This window comes from Carex rostrata, chromosome 12 (assembly GCF_964058835.1).
Source record: "Carex rostrata chromosome 12, lpCarRost1.2, whole genome shotgun sequence".
NCBI lineage: Eukaryota > Viridiplantae > Streptophyta > Magnoliopsida > Poales > Cyperaceae > Carex > Carex rostrata.
Genome location: NC_135929.1, coordinates 5,897,311 through 5,922,495, shown reverse-complemented (window position 1 = coordinate 5,922,495; position 25,185 = coordinate 5,897,311). Strand labels below are relative to the sequence as shown.

The following is a 25,185-nucleotide window of genomic DNA, read 5'->3' as shown; positions in this document are numbered from 1 at the left end:
AAAATTTGAAATAATTCAAAACAATTTATCATGCGGTTTGTAACACCCGCATCAATAATCCAAATATTTTTATATATGGTTGAAAAAACCTTGGGTTTAATTAAGTTAAATGAATTGTCGAAATTGTCATATGTAAGAGTTAATTCAATTACTAAAATTATATAAATGATGAAAAAAATAAAGCTTATTCTTTTCCATGAATGGTCTAGTAATTCCATTTAAAAAAGCCTAATTCCGTTTCATTGCCATGAAACTTCAAAGTCCTACAAAATAGGGGGAAAAAAAAAGCTACAAAAAATAGAAAGGAAAGAATGACATAATAGAACTAAAGTAAAATTGTTCATCAATCCTGCATATCATTCTTGTGCACACAGGCACCAAAAGGAACATACACTAGTAATTCCTACATAGCAAAATATGAATAGTACTCTTAAGCCTCATGAGGGCTGTGGGGTATTTACCAAAATGTGAATAAAGCATCTTCTTTGAATTTGTCCTTCAATTGGCCACCATGTCTTCTCCATTTTCCTTTATCTCTTCCTTCGATTTCTTTAAATTCTCAATCAAATTTTGTAGGTACATATCAACATCTTTGTTTCCATAATTTTTGAGCATCAAGTCTTCCGCTACATCTGCAGGCGACACCTTCCCATCGAGAAGAAGCTCTCTGATAGAATCGAACAAATGGTGATGCTCGATCCCGAGATAGTTCTTGGCCAACACCTTGAATGCCTCGAAGGTGCAGTATGACATCTCGATGTGCATGTCCATCCTGCCTCTTCTGATCAGTGCTGGGTCGAGCTTTTCTATGTGGTTTGTTGTGAAGATAATAATTCTCTCGCTTCCGCATGCCGACCAAAGCCCATCGATAAAGTTAAGAAGCCCAGAAAGTGTCACTTTGTTGGTTATGTCACCTTCTTCGATAGCTTTTGAAGGTGGTACTACCTTCTTCTTGTCCTTGCGTTCACCGGTGAGGTTGAGAGAGCAGTCGATGTCCTCAATGACAATGATGGACTTGGCAGTTGTCTCCAGAAAAATCTTCCTTAGCTCTATGTTGTTCTTGATTGCTGTCAGTTCAAGGTCGTACACATCATACTCCAAGAAGTTGGCTATTGCAGCTATCATGGTAGATTTGCCGGTCCCAGGCGGGCCATACAAGAGATAACCACGCTTCCACGCTTTGCCAACTTGCTTGTAGTACTCCTTCCCCTCTCGAAAGATCACAAGATCGTCCATGATCGCTTTCTTCCTTTCGGGTTCCATGGCGAGTGTGTCAAAGGTAGCGGGATGCTCAAAATCCACATGACTCCATACCATGCTGCGACTCGCACCTTCATTGTTTGTGAAAAGCCTTCGTTGCCTTTTGCGTGCCATAATGGCACGGCCTTCGGTGAGGACATACTCCAGGTAATCGTTCTCTATCAAGTTGCGGTGGCGCTTGTTGAAGCTGAGTCGGTAGAACCTGTTAATTAATTAATATTTTAAAAATTAGAGTGTTTGCTACTTGTATCTACTTGCTACAGTATTTGGGAATGTTATTTAAATATTCATTACCTTCTTTCTTCCATGTTGTGATGTGAGCTGATAACTGTTGTTGTCGATGTGGGAAGGTACTTGGAAGCATGCCACCACACTGTCACACCACGGAAAGTGTCGGTAACCTCCTCGTATTCGTCAATGGTGATGAAAGGGCGGCCAGTTCTCCTTCTGAGCTCAGCCTTTAGTCTCCGGGCACGGTCAAGGCACGCAGAGCCGACGTATGCCTCAGCAGCAGAGTATAGCTCGTCTTTCCTCATGCGCGTGCTGCCGTATTCGTTCAATTTGATATGATTGTAAGGGTTGAGAAAAGAAAACACCTTTCTGAAAGTAGTAGAGATGAAGAAATGAAGTTCTTTCGGGACATGGTTGCGAACCATGGCCCATACAAAGAGGAAGCTCGCCACGGCCGAGCCCCCGCCAGCCCAACTTGGTCTTGCTACCATTTTCCTCATGCTCTTCACCAGTACTGTTAATAAGTCAGAAGCACACACATATATATGAAAATGAAAGAAAATTTGTACGGGCTTACCAGTACTGTTATTGCTTAACTAATAATTTTGTGGGGCTTGGGTGTTAGATAGGAAATAAATCTGCTGTTGTTCTTGAGGATATCAAAATAAAAAAAAGATTTTGAAAGAGGGAATGGCGCCACTTTTAGCAAAATGAACTCCCGCCGAATCTCACCAATTTTGGCGAGAATTTGTTGGAGCCAGAAATTCCCTCCAAATCGCCTCAAAATAATTCGTTTCTCGTCGCTGCCGCTCATCCGATCGGAGAATTTCGGAAAAATGACAAAAATCCAATTCCAATTCTCGTTTTAATTGGGGAAAAGGGGTTTCCGATCAGACCCTTATTGGTGGAAGATAGCAAAAGGAGAAAAAATGGTGCCAATCCAAGAGGCGGCTGGTATTTATAGAGGCGGAGTTATTTGTTGACTTTCTCAAATAATTCTTTTTTTTTTTACTTCTAATCAAATCATATTCTAATAAAAAAGGAAAGTTAGTAACCGGTTATATATTGAAATATATTTCTGACCGAATAGTAAACTTAATTATTAGTTGAAAATAGTAATTATATTTGTTGAAAATAGAAAACTTAATTATTAGTCAAATTTAATAGTTAATGTTAGAACTTTCTAGAATTATCATTAGAGGAGTGCTATACTGAGAGCAACTTTTTCAATTTTGAGAGCTAATAATTTTGTTTTCTCTAAATACCTATTTTATCTCTCCACCTTCTCTCTCATCATTTAATAAAAAAAATAATAAAGGAAATAACTTAAAGTCCTTTTTGTTCTTTCCTTCTGTAAGGTGAAACTCAACGTCCCCAACATATCTCTCTCCCTCTCTGCGCTGACTGTTTCCTCCCTTCTTCAAGTCCTTCTGTCCTACCTCTGTCGCCTATCTCCTCTCTTCTCCTTGCATTGTGTTTGTGAAACAAAAAATACTTGTGCAGTATTTTTGATTGAATTAAAACAGTATACCAGTATGCTTAGATTGGTGTTACTTATTTCATTATTTAATTTTACACAAAGATGTACATGTTTTTAACTTGATATGGCGATTTGCCAGAAAAATGTATGATATATAGATGCATACAAAGAAAGAGAGAAAAGAAGAAGGAAAAAGAAAGAAAAGAAAAAAAATGCAATAAGAATAGCTCATTTCAATGTATGAAACATCAAAGCATACATTAAACTTAAACAATAAGATCTGGTACCGGTTCTGGTATGGAAGCTTGCACAGGGGGTACTGCCACTCAGTGATATTCTACATGAAAAAATGGGTAAGGGCGACCCCTTGTGGACAGGAAGCAGAAGATGTAAATCACCTAGTATTTGCACGCCTCTTTGCAAGAATGTGCTAGTTTAGAGGTCCACTGTTACAAAATTTCTTACAGGCAATCACCTAGCATGGAGTTCAACCGACTTTTGAGGCTTTCAACATGTATCTGTCCCAAATTGCCAATGAGACCATGATTGCAAGTTTACTGGTATCAAGAAATCAGCAGGCTACTAGGTTCACTCGTATTATGTATCTGCCTACGGGTCTTAAATTATAAAAATAAAAAAAGGAGTTGTTTTCATCTTTCATACTGCACTCATTGTCTCATTCCCGCTGATAATCTTTTCCTTTTTGTCTAAGTATTTCGTACATACTTTTCGTTCAAAGTCAAAGGAGTATTTTAAAATAAATGAGGATATTGCTCTTCATTTGAAGAATAAAATGATTTTTCATTTTTTATGTTGCCATTTTAAGTCGCCTATCTTTGTCCGATATAACTGCAATACATTTTCAGTGGCTGGTATAATTATTGGCCTTATTTGTTATTAATCACTTGGAAGATTTTTCTCACTTTCTTTATTAGCTCACTAGTGGAGAACTTGAAATTAGTGTCGGACATTAGGCGACACTAATCGGGCTGATACTAATACTTTGTAAAATAATAAGAGACAGAGAGAGTGTCTAAGGAAATAATAGGTACTTATGGAAAAAGTTTTCTCTTAGCTCTCAATATTTCAATTTGTGCTCTTAGAATAGCACTCCCCTTATCATTAATGTATTAGTTAATGCTGCAGTATTTTAGGTTGTCTTGAAACTCTCTATAATTGTTTTGAATGTATTAGTTAATGTTGGAACTCTCTAAAATTGTCATAAATATGTAGTTAGTGTGTAGAAAGTTCTTATGAATCTATATAATATGTAAGAAGTCTTTTGAATATAATAGAATAAGAGAATATTGATTATAAAAGATAAATTTCTGCTACATAGTGTTCTTCCTTTCACTATTAAATACGAGGAGGGTTCAAATGCCTCCTTTTTTGTGCCTCCATCATGACTCTATTTTTAAAAACTTAAATAATTCAGAGTTTAAAACTTAAACGTCAAATAAAACTGTTAGATATGATCTACGTTATTTTCTCTATACGCCCATAAAAAATTATCACATTTTGATTTTGCTTTTATGCGAATCAATACGTTAAAAAATCAACGTCTAGAAATTATCCACATTAATATACATTTTTACAAGCTCAAGATGACAATCAAAACAAAATTGAAATACCACAAGTCCACAATTTTATACACGTGCATAGATAAAATGATGTAGTTCATATTCAATGGTTTTATTTTGAATTTTAAGATTTAATTTTTGAGTTATTAAAGTTTTTAAAAATAGAGACATGATGGAAACACAAAAAATGGAGGCATTTGAACCCTCCTCATTAAATATATTAACTTCATATTAAATGCTAACAAAATTATGTAATTTTTAAGTACTTTTAAATTCTGAGCCATTTTTTTTAATACCCAAAAAATATATATATATATAAAAATAACCTTTGTTTTTTTTATATATATGCCCTGACTGCCTGGATACGGGACGGGCCGAAATTTTAGCAAACCGCTCAGTATGGGGGCGCTTCATGCCATTACCAAACCGTCCCAGGAGTGGGCGGTCCACTTATTATTTTTTTTTAATTTTTTTTAAAGTTGTTTTTTTTAAACAATTTTTTTTTATTTTTTGTATTGAAATATTAGAAATGTTGAATATATTTCTTTAAAAATAGATGAAATACAATATAATTTGATTTATTAGAAAGACTGCAACAAATAACCCGGATCAATATTTTTCAGGCCGAATTTTTCGCGGCTGTAAGAGAAATTAATATATTTTTTTATGTGTTATTGGAAAAAAATAAAAATGCTTAGATTCTGAGTTATTGATACCAGTTCAAAAGTCACTTCTATGTAATCTAGAAAATATTGTGATCCTTCTAGGACATTTAATTTATAAAAAGTTGTATATATTTTGAGAATTCTTTTTGAATAACAAATATTAAATAACTTAAAGTTTTTGTTTTTTTTTCAAAAATAGATACAACTTTTCATAAATTAAATGTTCTAAAAGGATCACAATATTTTCTAGATTACATAGAAGTGACTTTTGAACCGGGATCAATAACTCGGAATCTATGCATTTTTATTTTTTTTCCAATAACACATAAAGAAATATATTAATTTTTCTTACAGACGCGAAAAATCCGGCCTAAAAAATATTGATCCGGGTTATTTGTTGCAATCTTTCTAATAAATCAAATTATATTGTATTCATCTATTTTTAAAGAAATATATTCAACATTTCTAATATTTTAATACAAAAAATAAAAAAATAAAAAAATTTCTGTTTAAAAAAAAACCCCTTAAAAAATAATAATAAGTGGACCGCCCACTCCTGGGGCGGTTTGGTAATGGCATGAAGCGCCCCCATACTGGGCGGTTTGCTAAAATTTCGGCCCGCCCCGTATCCAGGCGGTTAGGGCATATACAAAAAAAAAAGCGGAGGTTATTTTTATATATATAATATTTTTTTTAGTATTAAAAAAAATGGCCGTTAAATTCTTTCCACGAAATTATTCACGGGCTCCGACTTAAAAGGAAGATCAACAAAAGTTAGTCAAATCGAATTTATGATACTCATAAAAAGACTATTCTAAAAACTCGGACCGTACAAATATTCATCTGATTAATTGATGAATTACTATGTATTTTTTTTCTTTTTACTATATAATCTCTAAAATGAGATTATCAAATTTGTAAAATGTTGAAGTAATTTATTTGATTGATGAATTGATCTCTAAAAATGAATTTATTATCGTCCTCAAAATCTTTGAAGACGATATTTAATAATGAAATGTTACATTGGATGCGAATTCATTATATTTGAATTTAAATTTAAGCCCTGATATATGTAAAATTATATGATTACATTGATGTTGGTGATCAGTTGGATTTGGAACTTTATTTTATTTGAGGATGCATTATTTATTTTTGAAATAAAATGTTTTCTAAAAGTGGTTCACAATATCCCGTAATTATCTATGATTTACAAATAATCATTTACCTGATGCTAATTTATCCCTTTGTGTACATAAACATATTCTTCCTGCACATAATCAAGACCATGCACATAACATAAATAAAGGATAATAAAAAAAATTAGTGGTGAAATAAGTATGAGAATATCATACAAAAAATAAGGACACCCTGTAAAAGATATTTCCAAACAAATAAACAAGACCATTCTATTAAATACATTAAAATTTCCTTTCATGCTGCACTATATTATATATAAGAAAATACATTGAAAGATATTTTGTTGATGTTGTTTTCATATTTTTCTAACACAATGATAAAATGGAAGCTATACAATTACAAAACTATGAAAATTTTCATATGTTGTTTTCTATCGTGAAAATAATAGATGTACAAACTACGTGAATTTTGAAAGAAAATTAATTAATGACAATTATAAAATGTGATGTACGAATATCGAAATTTCGAAGGATGCTTGTTATAAAATATCATTTTCTTTGAAAAAAAAATAGGGATCATGTCCCTTTTATATATTATCCAAAAACTATCATTTTTGAAAACATGATTTCTTTGTTTATTACTTTATTATTCAAAAGTATAATTGTCCTTCCTCTGAAAGCACCCACCTCCTTATATAATTGTTGTCTCTAACAACATCTAGAAGAGGGTGATGGGTGAATATGGGTTTTTTTTTTTTTAAATTTTTAATCCTAATTAGTTTGATAGTCTATTATTAAATTAATCTCGTGTATGGATGTGTTGTTTTTAGAGGAAATAAAAAACTAAACAATAAACAAGTGTACGTAAAAATAAATATAAGAGTTAAGAAATACTTGACACAAGATATATTTACAGAGTTCGGCTTATGCCTAAGTCTCTGGAGATCCGCGACATTCGAAATGGTGCGCCTTTCTTTATCCAATGAAAAATGAGTACAAGGTGACATCGGTGGACCTTTATAAAACTCCGGAAAGTTACACGGCCCTAAACAAGAGAGCACTAAAGGCTCTCGAGCAACAAAGGCTCTATTATTTGAACAAGTAAGAGATCTCACACAAATCACTCTAATTATTGTCGTACCTGTTCGGCAAGCAAGCTTAGAGGAATGCAGCTTAAGAAATTAAGCTATGTAAAGGAGTGGTTGTTCGGCATAGAACAATGAGGCTTAAATTGAATAAAATATATATTTGTTTTCACGCGTCTAGGAAAGCATGGAGGGAAACGTGGGAAGGAGAGAAAGAGAGAGAATGGAAAATATAAACAAATGAAAAAGGCCCTAAGCTGGTCTCTAAGGAGGCACTGTACCGTAAGGAGGGGAGTGGATCAGCTTAGCATTTTGTCCTAAGAAAGCTTAAGAAAGTTGTTTTAAGCCCATCAAAGGAGCAGCTGTTCGGCGCGCTTAAACATCTAAGGAGCTATAAGGAGCCTAAAGATTGGCTGCCGAACATGCACGTCAAGATTAGAGTATGGTGGAGTAAGCTTAACATTGTTGTAAAAATATTGAAGTTTGATGCACAAGCAACAATGGAGAATTCCATATATGTTGGAAATTTAGATTTTTTTTGAATTTTTGAGGCGACCAAAGATTGGATTGAAACCTAATTTTGTTTATGTTTATAAAGAAAGAAGCTAAATTAGATAATTGACATCAACCGTTATAACCATTAAAATAACCGTTACAACCACTAAAATAACCGTTACAACGATTGATCCCAATGAACTGGTTTCAATGCATTTAATGCGCCCATTTATTACAACGCTTATAAGAGCATCTACATCCCTTAAACTCAAAAGAATTTCTAAATAACTGTTAACTACTTTTTAGAAATTATGGCCTTTAAAGTTTCTAACTCTCACATCCCTGAAACTCATTTTAGAGTTTATATTAAGCCACGTCAGCAACAAATTAAAAAGGAGAAACAATTTGAGCCAATCATTTGGCCAACATAGAGTTTATAAACAGTTTCTTAATAAGAAACTTTCCTGCATAGTTTACAAATAAGAAACTCTCTCACATCCCTGAAACTGAATTAAAAACTGTCACATCAGATTAGAAACTCTAATAGTTTCAGGGATGTAGATGCTCTAACCACTATAACAGGTTACACTGGAAATTCTCTGGAAGTTTTTCAGAATTTGTATCTCGGAAAATGAATTGTTCCATTGTGTAACGGTTGACAAGCGTTGCAATAGAATAAATCAATTACCTTCATCTCAAACTCAACCAATTTTATAGATTTCTAATTACAATAGCTTTGAGTTAAGTCGTCTTGATCCATTTCTTGATTCATCCTTGATACTTCTAGCAATTTATAATGACATGAACCAGCACAATATTTCAAGACAAAAAAAATCGTAAAATTCAATAAATATATTTTTTTGTAAATCTAATCAAATAAATGATTGCTTACAACAACAATAATATTATTATTTTTGAAAGAAAACAAAATTCCTTTAAATTCAAATGATCAATTTGAACTAGTTTTTAATTAGGTCTAGTAATTCCTTTCATGGCCCATAAAATGTTTATCTGGTTGGAAAAAAAAAAACGTTCAACTAGTTTTTACCTTTAAATTATATTATTTTTGTTTTTTTACTTACAGCTTCTATAATGATTTATACCGTACAACAATTAATATGAAGATTTAGTAAATTGATCACTGGAAATAAATTTTCTTGTACAATTTGTCCATTTTGATATACAAGATATAATATTACAATGCAACAAAGGTATTTATTTATTTAATTTATTTGATTCAACATCGACTAGGTCTGTATGCCGATTTTTTTATTTATATCCAAAAATTAAATTAAATTTCAAAAACTAACCGAACCGGCTGTCAAATTTTAAATCTACCCAAACCGGTTAACCGTTAACCGGACCAAATTTCCGGTTAACGGTTAACCGGACCAAATTTCCGGTTAACGGTTAACCGGACCCTTTGAAATGGTTCGGTTAACCGTTAACCGGATTCGTTGGTTCGCTGAACCGTTAACCGAACCCAAATTTTTTTTTTTTTTTTTTTTTTTTAACTTTTTTTTAAAACATAATTTTTTTTTTTCTATTGAAAATATACATGAAAATTCGTATTTAGATTTATCAAATTTACACCAAAAAATTTTGTAAATCAAATATGAAATTTAAAATTATAGAAAAATACACATACACATACACATGCACATACACATACACATATACATATACATAAATAATATACGGTTACCAATTTTTTTTTTTTTTTTACTTTTTTTTAAAACAGAAAATTTTAAATTTTTTTATTTTTCTATTAAAAATATACATGAAAATTCGTATTTAGATTTATCAAATTTACACCAAAATTTTTTGTAAATCAAATATGAAATTTAAAATTATAGAAAAATACACATACACATACACATACACATACACATACACATACACATACACATACACATACACATACACATATACATACACATAAATTTTTGTATATGTATATGTATATGTATATGTGTATGTGTATGTGTATGTGTATTTTTCTATAATTTTAAATTTCATATTTGATTTACAAAAATTTTTGGTGTAAATTTGATAAATCTAAATACGAATTTTCATGTATATTTTCAATAGAAAAATAAAAAAATTTAAAATTTTCTGTTTTAAAAAAAAGTAAAAAAAAAAAATAAAAATTGGTAACCGTATATTATTTATGTATATGTATATGTATATGTATATGTGTATGTGTATGTGTATGTGTATGTGTATGTGTATTTTTCTATAATTTTAAATTTCATATTTGATTTACAAAAAATTTTGGTGTAAATTTGATAAATGTAAATACCAATTTTCATGTATATTTTCAATAGAAAAAAAAAATTAAAAATTTTCTGTTTTAAAAAAAAGTTTAAAAAAAAAAAAAAAAAAAAATTGGGTTCGGTTAACGGTTCAGCGAACCAACGAATCCGGTTAACCGTTAACCGGACCCATGGTTTGGGTCCGGTTAACCGTTAACCGGAAATTTGGTCCGGTTAACGGTTAACCGGTTTGGGTAGATTTAAAATTTGACAGCCGGTTCGGTTAGTTTTTGAAATTTAATTTAATTTTTGGATATAAATAAAAAAATCGGTCTGTATGCATATGCCGAGTTTTTTAAAAATACCCAAATTTATTAATATTTTATTATAAATAACCAGATGTTTGAAAAAATTATACTTTTGCCCAAACCGTAAGATTTCCTTACAGTTTGGAATTTTTTTTTTCAAACCGTATGATTTCCTTACGGTTTGAATTTTTTTTTAGCCCAAATTTGTACCTCTGGTTAACATATCAAAACACCTTCAAAAATCATGAAAATTTACCGACATGCATTGTTGACTTCATAGAATAAGACTGTGAAGTTTCATACGAAATCTCAAAACAGATCGTGAGATATCGGCTCTCAAAAATTGCCCGAACTGTTGAAAGAGTGTTTCTGAGCCCAAATTTGCACCTCTGATTAACATATCAAAACACCTTAAAAAATCATGAAAATTTACCGACATGCACTCTTGACTTCATAGAACAAGAATGTGAAGTTTTATACAAAATATCAAAACAGATCGTGAGATATCGGCTCTCAAAAATTGCCTGAACTGCTGAAAGAGTGCTTCTGAGCCCAAATTTGCACCTCTGATTAACATATCAAAACACCTTCAAAAATCATGAAAATTTACCGACATGCATTCTTGACTTCAAAAATTCATGTCGGTAAATTTTCATGATTTTTGAAGGTGTTTTGATATATTAATCAGAGATGCAAATTTGGGCTCAGAAGCACTCCTTCAGCAGTTCGGACAATATTTGAAAGCCGATATCTGACGATCTGTTTTGTAATTTTATATGAAACTTCACAGTATAATTCTATGAAGTCAAGAATGCATGTCGGTAAATTTTTATGATTTTTGAAGGTGTTTTGATATGTTAATCAGAGGTGCAAATTTGGGCTCAGAAGCACTCCTTCAGCAGTTCGGGCAATTTTTGAGAGCCGATATCTGACGATCTGTTTTGTGATTTTATATGAAACTTCACAGTATAATTTTATGAAGTTAAGAATGCATGTCGGTAAATTTTCATGATTTTTGAAGGTGTTTTGATATGTTAATCAGAGGTGCAAATTTGGGCTCAGAAACACTCTTTCAGCAGTTCGGGCAATTTTTGAGAGCCGATATCTCACGATCTGTTTTGAGATTTTGTATGAAACTTCACAGTCTTATTCTATGAAGTCAAAAATGCTTGTCGGTAAATTTTCATGATTTTTGAAGGTGTTTTGATATGTTAACCAGAGGTGAAAAGTTGGGCTAAAAAAAAAAAAAAATTCAAACCGTAAGGAAATCTTACAGTTTGAATTTTTTGAATAATTCAAACTGTAAAATTTCCTTACGGTTTGGGCAAAAATATAATTTTGCCAAACATCTGGTTATTTATAATAAAATATTAATAAATTTGGGTATTTTTAAAAAACTCGGATGCATATGTATCACTCACATATAATATTTATAACATTTTTAGTTTGCAAATTCAAACCGTAAGATTTCCTTATGGTTTGGGCAAAAATATAATTTTGTCAAACATCTGGTTATTTATAATAAAATATTAATAAATTTGGGTATTTTTAAAAAAATCGGATGCATATGTATCGCTCACATATAACATTTATAACATTTTTAGTTTGCGTTGTCTTAATTTTTAAAATGACAGGTTAGTGACGTATATGTACATGATGTATATTTTATCATTATTGATGCAACTTCATGTAGTTGTGGCTTCTTCTTTTTTTTTAATAAAAGCGAAGAACTCTTCACCTACTAGAATCCAAAGCTCAACTTATCTCTGTGTAGATAAATTTTACATAAAGATTTTGAAAATCTAGCGTTATATTTGAATTTTTGGATATTTTTTTGTCTGTAATGGATAAAAATTTCGGTGTGCATAGGGTGTCAACAGCTACAACATATGTCGGGTGGAAGTATTTTCACATCCGTGCGACCGTAACTGTTATGATAACGAAAACAAATCTTTATTCTTATTTGTCTTTTCGAATATTGTATGAGTCGTGTAAACAGATAAAAAAGTGTCATTGACATATCGATTTGTTCTTTCCATAAAATATTTTTTAAAACAATAAAAATAATATCTTATAAAATAACTGGTAAAATAATAAAAAAATCGTTACCTTTAACGTACTCGATAAGCTAAAAAAAAAATCTCATCATTAACCATCTTTTCATATACAATATGTATCAAGTAAACAGATACAAGGGTGTCATTAGCACCCTGAGGTGTGCATAACCCCCTTTTTTTTTCTCTCTCTCTTTTGAGCCTTTTACGAGACAATTCTTGTATTAAAAACGAAAATTAATTTCAAAACCTTGTTAAATCTTCTCCAACTTTATTTTATTTAAGAGAACAAGATTACAAAAAGATATTTTTTAATAACATCGAAGAAAAGAAGGTTTTTCTCGTAAAATAAACCGCATGCAATGCACTAAGATTCTTTTTATTAAAAATCATAATTAGAAAAGCACATTTTAAGGAACCAATACGATTGTTTTTTTTTTCTTTTTACTAAAATTATAAATACTGACTAGGGGGGATTTTTTTATTCGTAGTAATTATAAAAAAAATATGTACGGAAATATATAGAGTACCTGAGTAGAACTAGGGTGCTCTTAAGCTTATCAAAGTTTTGGTGAGCTTAACTCTAAAACTCATCAAATCGATTTCAAATGACAAATCCGAACCGTTGAAACCCACCTACCTTACGTGTGATGCATCTGCATGTGAAATTTTAAAACATTCAAATTAATTTAGTATAAAGTCAAGTGGTCAAAAACGTTCAAAAAATGAATGCACTAAAATTAATTTATTAACCTTCTAATTTTGACTGCTTGACTTTATACTAAATTAATTTGAATGTTTAAAAATTTCACTTGTAGATGCATCACACTAAGGTAAGCGGGTTTCAACGGTTCGGATTCGTCGTTTGAAATCGATTTGATGAGTTTTAGAGTTAAGCTCACCAAAACTTTGGTGAGCTTAAGAGCACCTTAGTTCTACTCAGAGTACCTCGTTAGTACGGATCATGATTCACATTTTATGCCAACGATCCCTTTTTTTTTTGTTTTTTTGTTTTAAAACTTAGACTGCAGTTTTAAATTGTTTTACAAAAAAAAAAAGATGAATCGTTAGCATTGCCAATAATCCATAAAATATGGATCGTGATCCGTGCTGACGATCTTATTATATTGGTTAAAAACAAGATACTCTATGTGTTTCCATATATCTCTTTTTTATAATTATTATGAATAAAAAATTCTCAGGCTATTCGATATCCCTCATTTACAATTGAAGCTATAGAATAATCCATTCGGTAGGTTATTCGGTACCACCTAATTTTATTTTTTTATTTAATAAAAGTTTTGAAAAAATTATAAAACCGAAAGGTACTGAATAAGCTATTCCGTATCTCTTGAAAATATCGGTACTTGTGATTTTAAAAGACAATATCAATCAAGTTTTGGTTCCTAAATTTACTTTTTTCAGTTATGGTTTTTAAATAAATTCCTGCACTGAGCTATCTGTTCTAGACTGCTTGTACTGAATCGATTTCAATTTTCAAGTCAGTGACGAAGTCATGAGCATCTGTACCAGCTTGGAAATGATATGACAACTCGACAGTATTTTTATTCCGTTTTTTGTGTTACTGTTCAAAATTAATAGGTCAAAATTGTCAAATGACAAATATAGATACAATATTGTCCCTGAGGTAAATTTAAAAAAGGTCACATTTTTGTATTTATTGCATTTATTACACCTACTAGGCTTGACTTAGTACAACAATAGTAGGTAGGTAGGGTTGCATTTAGTACACCAGTATATTTTATTTTATTCTGGTAAATACTATTGTCTATGCCAATTTGATTGTTCGTTGAGAAATATATACTGATAAATGTTGTTAAAGTTTCTCAAATTTTAATTGCACAAAATATTAAATTTATACGGAGTAAAGACAAAAAAAAAGTTAAAACAGTTAAATATATTGTAAGAATTGATATTAAAATCTAGAAATTTATTTGAATTGCTTAAAATAACATTTAAGTGATTAAAAATATATTGTATGTTTGTCATGTCTTGAGGCACATATTGTTATAAGACCGAAATTTTTTTAATTATCACCTCAATAATTCAAAATTCTGACATTGTCATCGTTTCGACCAAATTCATAAACTATATAGAACGTGTGTAGACTGTAGACCCAGTCTGGTCACCATTTATTAATTTTTTTTTAACATGCAGGAGCAAGTGGAGCGTATTTTAACTCGATTATTCTAAACAGAGGTTGAACAAGTGGACCCCACCGACGAAGTAGTTCGAGTGATTTATTTCAGTTGTTAGGGGACTGGCTTTTGTTGAATGCGGATCCTCTGCATTAATTCAAAAATGAATCTTTTGAGTTGATAAATATTACCCGTTTGATTTTAAACGGAGTTATAATATAGGGACTCTTTAATATTAGTGCAGATTTGAGTCTGCACGAATCTTAAAATAGATCGGATGGTCAAGATTCATTAACTCAAAAGATTTCCTTTTGAGTTAATGCAGAGGACACGAATTCGCTTTTGTTTAGTTGTTATTTGATGGATTTTTACCTCGTATTATGGACATTTGTTTTTATTATTTTGATAGTAGAAACTTATATTATGATATTAGCAACATATGGACCTAAAATATAAACATAGTTTAATAATTTAGCTACTACTAAGTTTTCAAAAAAAAAAAATATATATATTAGCGACTATAATTTGTTTTTATTATCTATTGTACTATTTTGATATCAACTGATCCTTTTATCGAATTACTATCGTCAAAGCATCTGCAATATCTAAAATAGATAACCTAAAAATTAGGATCAACACTACAACATAAAAAATCTGATCAAAACTAATCTAAAAAAATTTGTTCCAAAAAGAAAATTAATAAATGGTGCACAAAAGTCTGTGTACCATTTTGATGTGTTGACCTGGTACGTGCATCCGTTAAAAATAATGCGCAGACTAGGTCTGCACACAATCTAATTTTTGATTTTGATCCAAACGGTGACAATATTAGAATTTTGAAATATTAAGGTGGTAACTAAAAAAATTTCGGATTATAAGAGAACACTAATGACATAATATGCAGTGAAATTTAACTGTTTGGTAAATCTTTTGCATAACCGTTGTTGTTTAATTTATTTTTTTACTTCTTTCAATGCGTATTTAATTTGTCAAGTTGTGTGTATGGGGGTGAGTCCGCATCTGCATTAATTCAAAAGAGCATCTTTTGAGTCAATAAACATCAGCCGTCTGATTATAAACGGAGCCCATCTGGCATCTACCTAAAATATAGGGATCTTCAACATTAATGTGAGTTTAATTTGCACGAATCTTAAAACTGATCGGACGGTCCATATATATTAACGCAAAGATTCCTTTTTGAGTTAATGCAGAGGATACGAATTCTATGGGGGTTGGATAACAATATTATTTATTGATTGAAGCACACTAGATATAAATTGCAAATATTATCTATAAAGTATAAAGAGTTTGTTTAAAACAGTAGGTACTGGACATAAAGCAGTCCAATTATTCGGTTCTATATTATATAATAGGTTCTATGTTTAGAGTTTGTAGGAAATAAATCAGCTGAAATTTCGACCGAGATCGGGTATTGTTCACTCTGAAATTTCTGAAATTTGAAATCCAGCCATTGAATTTTTTCGAGAACGTATCTCGAAACAGCTGATTTTTTCTTGCACATATCTCGAAACAGTTCGATGGCTGAATTCAGATTGCAAGGATTTTAGAATGAACAGTACCGACCTCAGATTTCAGCAGATTCGGATCCGAGTTTGTATATAGTTCCTGTCAGAAAGGACCTTTATTTAAAGCATATTAACTGATCTAGCTCTGCAAGTCTGCAACTACAACTACTTTATTTAAAGCATAAAAAAAAAACTATTTCTACAAAAAACATTGGAGAATAAAATATTTAAATCAATTAATTTTTTTCCTTATTTTTTATGAAGCTTGACAAATGTGATATGATCCTCTCCTTTATGACCCGCCTGGAAAGCTTTATAAATAAGACCACCTCACGGTTTGTGCATTCAAACATGAAATGATCTTAGCTTTTAAGTGTTGAAAACAATTTATTCTTCATTACTCCATCTATATGTTTTTGCTCTCTTTCGAGTTCCAACTAAGCAAATTCGACAACCCTAACCCTAGTTTGAGTGGATGCACCTCTAGGTAACAAATGGCTTTCCTGCTTAGTTTACAATTTCTCTTTTCATTTAATGAAACTCTTCTCAGTTTAAATTGTTTACTTTATTTCGCAGGTCTAACCAATTAGTGATAAATCGAAATGTATTGGTTTGAACCTAGTCAAGAGTTCCATGAGAGCAGACAAATATGAGATTGTTGATGATTCTGGAGAATTGACAATTAAATTTCAAATAATTTATAAGGTAACATTTCTTTTTCATAATACTATAATTATATCCTACTTCAAATAACTTATGTCTAGCTGGGTTGGCAAAAATTTGTTGAGATGTTTGTATATTTTATTTCCCCTCTTTTTCGTCTCTTTGGTTTTTTCTTCTTTGTCACCAACTTCCACTTGAAGAGGGAGGTTACCTGGGTCATCAAGGGTATGTTTGGATCAGCTGAGAACACTGCTATTCTAAATAGCAGTGTTATTCTAAATCAGGTTCATCCAAAAAACTTTACATTGAAATTTACTTTTCAATTTTTTGTTGATAAATTTGTAATTTGTAATTTGTATAACTTCACTTTTTAAATATTTTTTTATAAATAATTGTTGACCGTCTAATATAAATTTTAGCAAAATGTAATTATCTCTACCTTGAATTTTAGATAACTTCACTTTTGTTGACCGCATAACATTATTTCAAATAAAGATTTGACCTTTCAATTTATATTCCTATAAGAAGTCTAAAGTATGGATTATTGGAGTGCGTATCCTCTGAGATATCACATATTTTGCGTGACCGACTTGTCTGGTGCCTATTTGGGGGTGACGTAGGGTACCAGTATTACTTGAGCTTTGAGATTCGGGTAGAACGTATTGCTACAGTTAGATTTTTCAAAAAGTCAGGCAAAATATGAGATATCTCAGAGGATGCGAATTCGGATTATTGGACTGGAGTGAGATCTTACTACAAATAATTGTACCATGCAGAGAATTTCAATCAAGTTTGCAAGACTACTCACAACTTTCAACAGTCAACACGATCTCAATATTGAGCCCCTTAAGAAAGATATGGCATGCAGAGCTCAGTATGTACAAGACCGCCACCTACTTCATGAAGGGATGGCCTGAGTTTCTAAAAGTCCACAAGATACAACACAGTTATTCCATGCTGTTCTCTCATAAGGGGCAATCAATTTTCTCTATTGAGATTTTTGACAATATATCTTGCCTCAAAGAGTACAATGGCACTGCACATAGAAAAATAAATGCTCCTAGAGATTTACAGGTTCTGGAGAGTCCCCATGTGCATGATGTTTCACATGATGGTTAGTTCTATGGTTGTGTATATGTTGATTGTTTCTAATATGATCTGATTGTGGGGGCATTTTTGTTAAAAATTAAACAAAGGTGAAAGTAATTTGACCCTTTCAGCCCATCAATTGATCCCCATTTTTTTTTTATAATTACATATAATTTTCTAAATAATTTAGGCCATGTTTGGTTGTGGAATAAGAGGTGGAGTAAACCTCTTACTCCACGCTTAAGGAGCCAAACAAGGAGTAACATAGGCGGTTTAAGATGGAGTAAGATTTGAGCTAAACCGGAGTAACTTACACCACCTAGAGAGGTGGTTTAGCTTACTCCACCAAACATGATTAACTTACTCCGGTTTAGTTTGGAGTAAGAAATTTAATCCGGTTTAACTTTACTCCACAACCAAACATGACCTTAGAGTAAAGTATGATTCCGGCTCTGATTATGATGTATCTACAATGATTGTCGTGTTCTATAAATCAGTAATTTTAACTAAATCCCAGGGTTAGTTGAGAAAAAATTTATGTGGAGGCTCCACCGATCTCTAAGATCGGTGAAGCTTTTGATTTTCTTGCTTCTAGAAATCGGTGGAGGCTATTTTTTTAAAATCCAAGCAAACCGTGCTTATTCTGTTGAATCATTTAAAATGAATTCTATTTAAAAAAAAAAAACTAATACATAATTTCTGATTGTTTACGTTGCAAACTAGTAGAGAAATTTGATACTATATTTTGAAAGAAGCTAAAGGTTTGAATAATACAGTTCAAAAGCTTAATTATCCGTATTGCAGTTAATTTTAAATGAATGATAAATAAATGGATTCATATCTATGCAAAGCATGAATCAACCTGTACTATGAATTCATATCTCTATTTTTAATAAATACTAAATGATTGATACGACCTTCGTCTGAGATGCTAGTCAGGGTTAAAATAAAATTAGTTGTTCAGTCTAAGCCTTCTCATCTTAGTTCTAGATCTTCAACTTGTTCGGTCTAAATTTGTGCTAAATTGGGGCTAAGACACCATCATTTAGACTTTAGATAAAAGACAAGTTAAAATTAAAGATTTTGTGATTCCAATTCACAAAATTTTGGTCTCATTTTATTATTTTTAATTAATGTAATAGTACTTGCTTCAGGAAGCAACTCTGACGATTCCTACACTGGATCTGAAAATGAAAGTTCTGCATACATCAATAAAGAAAATGACTATGACAGTTCCTACACTAGTTATGAAGATTATAACTCTTATGATATTGAATTTACTGGTAAAAATATATAAATAACTTGTCCAATTTGATTTTTTTTGGTAGTCATTTTACTTCATTTACCAGTTTGCAATGGTATAGATTATTTGTACACATGTATTTTATTTTTTAATAGGGTAAAATGCATATTTTAGAAATCTAAAATTAGTTTTAATAGAACACTGCGCTGGAGACATTGGTTTGAGGCTGGAAACATTAAAGTAGTACTTCTTAATTTATTCTTATCCAGCAATGGTTTTATTTAGAAGGGTTATTAGATTTTAATCGTGCAATCCAATATATTTGACCTAGCGGGATCCTCTACAACGAGGTTGAACCACCACAGGTGTAGCAAGCGACTGACATGTGGGACCATTACATTTTTGGTCTCAGTTGACCTAATATTTCATTTTTCATATGTATTATTGCTTAACAATTTTTTCATATGCATGTCTACATAATTGAGATGTCACAACTATCTTACCAATGGTTGCATACTTATAGTAATCATGTACTTAAAAATATTTGTATTTGATGTTTATTTCTGAAAACAAGCCTCAACGTGCAACGGCCAGCGAGCATTATAATATATTAATATGTTTGGTGTTACTTTCTGTCATAAAACAATACGGCTCAATTGGTTGATGTGCACATTAAGTCATAATTAATGAGTTATATTATTGTAAGAATATTTATATTTTGATTGAAAATTAAAAAGTGGGTCTACTTGATTACAAACATTTATATTTTTCTTAACTATATATTGTAATGTTATTTAATTTTCTTTTATTCAAAATAATATAGTTGAAAAATTGTAAAACATAATCATCTTTTTTTTATATATTTTTATATATAGATCATTTAAATTAAATGGCTTGTAAGTTGTAAGCACATGATTAAAAAATTTACACCATTTATACATGAGACAAAATATAAATATTTACAATGACCTAACCCAAGTAATTATTACGTACTCTAGTTAGATTATATTCGTTGAGAAAGTGCGATATATATTTTATTATATTGCCAAAATCTGATGCTATATAATAATTTCTGAAACAAACGAATTCAATTGGACATAAATACAAACGTACCACTTGTCATCTTACACAAATAATTTATTTCCAAAGTAAATCAAAGCTTTAATTTTGTTTCAATTTAATTAGTCGTTGACTCCCTTTGAAGTTCAAACCATACCTAATTAATATCCATACCTCATCACCTAAGGCTAAGTACATCTCCAAAACCCTAAGTCTCTTTCTTAATTCTCTCTAACAATGGCCTCAAGAATCAAGGAGAGAGAGAAGCAACAGAGCCAATTCCTCTCCACACACATTTACTCAAAAGACAAAGATAAACCACCACACACACGCTTACTTTGCATCTCCACAGTATCCAAGAAAAGCATCATAATCTCCTCTCTCCTCATCCTCATTTGGATCATTCTCTACTTCAATTTGTTCCCCACCTCCTCCAGAAACCCTAATACAACACAAACCCTAACACAAGACCCCTCAACATGCGACGGCATTGCCCCATTTTATATTTATGACCTTCCATCCCGCTTCACCACCGACCTCGTCGATCGGTGCCAATTCCTAAACATCTATGTAGACTCATGCCCGCATGTCGTAAACCAAGGGCTCGGTCAACCTATCACCGACAAGCTGGGCCCCTCTTGGTACGGCACAAATGAATTCCTCTCTGACATGTTGTTTCATGCACGTGCCAAAAACCACCCATGCCGAACTCATGACATCGACCAGGCTAAGCTTTTTTACGTACCATTTTATGCGGGTCTATATGCTTCTTTTGCATTTCGCGAAAGCAACCATACCTTGAGGGACCAGCTAGCAGTTGAACTCGTGTCATATTTGAGCAACCTGCCGACTTTTCGCAAGCATGGTGGTCGTGACCATTTTTTAGTAGTAGGGCGTACGTCATGGGATTTCATGCGCATGTCAGACCCAAATATTGCCGATTTTGGTGCCAACCGCCTGTTGTACCTGCCAGAGCTGGATGACATGGCAGTGCTGACAATCGAGCGGCATCCATGGGAGGGCAAAAACCAATTCGGTTTACCCTACCCATCATACTTCCACCCAAAAACAGCAGATGAGGTCATAACTTGGCAAGAAAAGGTGCTCAAATCTAAACGGACAAATCGATATGCATTTGTGGGCGGTACCCATGTCGCCAGTGAGAAGGCCGCAGTGCGTACCGAGATTATGCGCCAGTGCTCTGCCTCAAAACAGTGTGTGCAAGTCACGTGCGAGACTGGTACCGTTGGATGCTACAACCCAGCCAAGGTGCTGGACACCTTACGTGGGGCCCAGTTCTGCTTACAACCACCCGGCCTGTCATTCACGCGCCGGTCAACCTTTGACTCAATTTTGGCCGGGTGCATTCCGGTTTTCTTCTCAGAGCATTCCGCTCAAACGCAGTACGAGTGGTACATACCGAAGGAGGCTTCAACATGGTCACTTCTACTTGACCAAGAGAAGGCGGAGCGGATAGAGGAAGAATTGGCAAAGATACCAATTGAGGAGGTGGAGAGGATGAGGAAGGAGGTAATACGAATGATTCCGCGGGTAACGTATGCACACCCGGATTCTACCGAATTGGGTTTCAGGGATGCAGTTGATGAGGCATTACTGCAGTTGACGAAGCGGGTCGAAAGGTTACTCGAGCAAGAGCAAACTGCTGTTCGTGTGGATTAGATTTCATTCGTTGTTTCTTTTTGTTGCATTTCTTTTTCAATTCATATTCTCTAATGATCAGTATATTTTCTTTCTTTTCTTTTGATTAAATTCTGATAACCCATGTATTGTTGTAAAGGTTTTTATCAGTGAAATCTAAAGACTAGAACAATTTGTATCTTAGTATCAAGTAATTGGCTCTTTTTTTTATGATAATGCAAATATTTTCATTAATCAGAAAAATAGTTGAATCTAACCCAATATTTTGCTCTCCATTTCTGTTTCATGATAGTGACATCTCAGCTAATTATATTTGCACCCCTGTAGATGTGGGGGGCAGTAAGAATTATATAATGAAAAACTAATTTGAAAAATGGGAGCATATCAAATTTGCATTCTCTAAGAATGTACTTTCTCTGAAAATCATTGAAATGCTACCAGTCATGGTGGCAATTCACATCATGGAGACAGATCCAAACGGGATAGAATCAAGCCAGTCTGAGCAAAATTGTGTTGTTAAATAAGAGTTAATCATCCAAAAGGAAGTATTATCCATAATTGGAGATTACACAATTCAAACTGTTATGAATTCGACTCAATTAAGAGAAACAAAGATAATTCCTTTGATTCAAGACGATTACTGATTACTAAGATTTTTCATTCCCTTTTTGGTTTTCAGAGTTCCAGAATTCCCATCACTGCCCTTATTTTTTTTCAACAACTAAAGAACTACAAATGAATTTTAATCAATAGAAGACAGCTTAACACGGCTTATAAATAGCACCCAAAAAGGCACTGGATACCAAAACAAAAAGAACCAAAAGTCAAAATGTTTCATTTTATATAATACAAAATGAAAGTTTTTGACAATGCTTCAATGCTACTTGAAAGGCAAACCATATTAACGGAACCCAGTTCTGAGCACAAAAACCCAACCAAACCAAACTTGTCCAAATAGCAGGGAACTGTTTTGAAGCCAAACCCAAAACACAAAACTTTACGGTGCCAAACCAAACTTTACGTTTGCGGTACTTGAGGCAGTGCGGGAGAGAGGGGGAATCGATCGGATGGACTCAAATCCGAGCTGTTCACGGGCCGTCCAAACTCGGCCCATTTTTATAAACTGATCGTAAGTCGGTTCGAGTTTGATTTATAATGTAGTTCGTCCAACATCTATTCAATTAATACTCGGCCAGTTTATTCATGGACAAATCTGTTCAATTAGCACCCCTCGGCCGAATGCAACTTAAAAAAATATGTATATAAACATCTACTATGACTCTATGACAAGGCTAATACTAAAAAGAAAAATCAAACACGATGCTTTATAATTAAATTAATAATCAATGTTTCATCTTCATAAATTTTACTGTTTTTGACAGTTAATTTCTTTTTCTTTTCAGAACTTAATATTCATTTAAGAGAAATTTATATATATGTCCATCAAAACTTCTTCATTTAGATTATTTTCTCATAAAAATTTCAAAATTGAGGTGGACTAAGGTGCTTTATAAAGCACAGGCTTTCTTGTTTTCTACATATAAAATTGATTTGAACTACTCAACATAATCTACATATTAAAATGTACTTGGAGACTAAAGTTTATATTTTTATAGTAACTTTTTACTATTTTTTAGTAGGTACAAAATCAATGTTTTTTAGAAGATTCTAGACCATTTAAAACAGTGATTTTGTTCCGACTTAAATAAATAGTATAATTTTTTTCAAAAAATATAAAATATGATGTCCTAGCTCATTTTAATATGAAAATCATGTTAAGCGGTTCAAATTAAATTGTTTTAATCTTGAAAACAGAAATGAGGTTGTGAGGCATCGTTGAGACATGAAAGACATAAGTCATTTAAAACATGCTCATTTAAATATGAGATAAAAGGAACTATTATTTTATTATTTGTTGAAGGATGATTTTTTGTAATTTACTCCACTTACTATGTAAAGTAAGAAATGTATACTGCCTTATTATCATTGGTGCGTATATGATTCAAACAACACGCAATCCTTTATTTTTCGAGTCAAGAAAAGACTAGTCCTGGTGTAAAAGCTTGAACAACAATAAAAGCTATTCGGTGAAAGTCAAGAAATCTCAATAGTTAACAAGCCCCAGAAGTAACTACCTCTTTAATCTCCACAAATCAGAAGAATTTTCAAAACCCAATTCACCCTTTCTTTTCTTGTCGAAAGATTGAATCCGAGGTTTGACCAATTACGATAGTTATCTCTTCATATATAACTAGCAGCTGAGAGGTTAAAATTTCAGAAGAACATTCTTCTATCCATGTCGAGAGAGGAACCGAAACCTGTGACGGTGAAGATAATAGAGACTCAATTCATCGAAACCGACATGGCCAGTTTTAAATCTACGGTTCAGAATCTTACTGGACAGGAGTTAGCTGAAACTAGTACTGTTGCTGCTAAGTTACAAGGTTCCAGAAAATTGTACCAGAAAGAAGAACAGCCCGAGAATGAATTGAAAGTTATCCCACCAAAATAGATCCCAGTCTGCTAGTACAGGATGTATCCAGGGGGGGGGGGGGGGGGGGGGGGAGTGTTGGAGGGAGTTGGGCGGCTTTTTAATTAGTTATATTGTTAGTTGTTAGTAATAGGTCCCCTGTAGCTGCGCTATAGTTTTTTTGGACCATAAAAACTATGCTATGAGATAAAAGTTTGATAATTCAGCTACAACCGCTATAGCTGTAATAGCTTACCGCCATTACTGCTACACGTTATGCACTATTGCTAAGCGCTATGCTATATGGGCTTCTTTTTCATTTATTTGTTGCAATTTGCATGGACTTCTGTGCTTCTGTTAATATTTGTGATGCTGCATATGGTTCGCTATGCTAGGTATGTTAAACCAAATTTTGTGCTTTTGTTCCAATTGTGATTTAAGTCTCTCCTTTTATATAGAAAAATATTCAAATATTAATTCTTCATTTTGCTTGTTTTTCGTCTAGTATTCAATTGTAAAATCATTGTCCTTTATTTCAATTGAAAGCTGATTTTGATTTTTTGAAATCTGTAAAATAATAAAATAGGTACTGACTTCGTTTCGCTTGTATAATTAATTATTCTTCATATATTATAATATGCAATGTTCTAAATAGCGTTTTCAAACCATAAAAGCTATAGCACTATCAGCGCTATAGCACGCTATTCCGCACTATAGCGGTGCTATTTGAGCATAACGCTGTTTTTTTAATCAGTCTGTTATGACGTG

At 32.3% G+C, this 25,185-nt stretch overlaps 2 protein-coding genes across 2 annotated transcripts; one reads left to right on the top strand and one right to left on the bottom strand.

Moving 5' to 3' along the window:
* Positions 1 to 237: 237 nt before the first annotated feature.
* LOC144563531 (AAA-ATPase At3g28610-like) lies at positions 238 to 2,384 on the bottom strand. The gene is made up of 3 exons (XM_078313026.1): positions 2,224 to 2,384; positions 1,555 to 2,005; positions 238 to 1,462 (listed from the first exon to the last, which is right to left on the bottom strand). The coding sequence occupies exons 1-3, from the start codon at positions 2,303 to 2,305 to the stop codon at positions 499 to 501; spliced, it is 1,497 nt and encodes a 498-aa protein (XP_078169152.1). The 5' UTR covers positions 2,306 to 2,384; the 3' UTR covers positions 238 to 498.
* Positions 2,385 to 20,421: 18,037 nt separating this feature from the next.
* LOC144563360 (putative xyloglucan galactosyltransferase GT17) lies at positions 20,422 to 22,123 on the top strand. The gene has a single exon (XM_078312824.1). It carries the CDS (start codon positions 20,526 to 20,528, stop codon positions 21,966 to 21,968), a length of 1,443 nt encoding a protein of 480 aa, XP_078168950.1. The 5' UTR covers positions 20,422 to 20,525; the 3' UTR covers positions 21,969 to 22,123.
* The last annotated feature ends 3,062 nt before the right edge of the window (positions 22,124 to 25,185 follow it).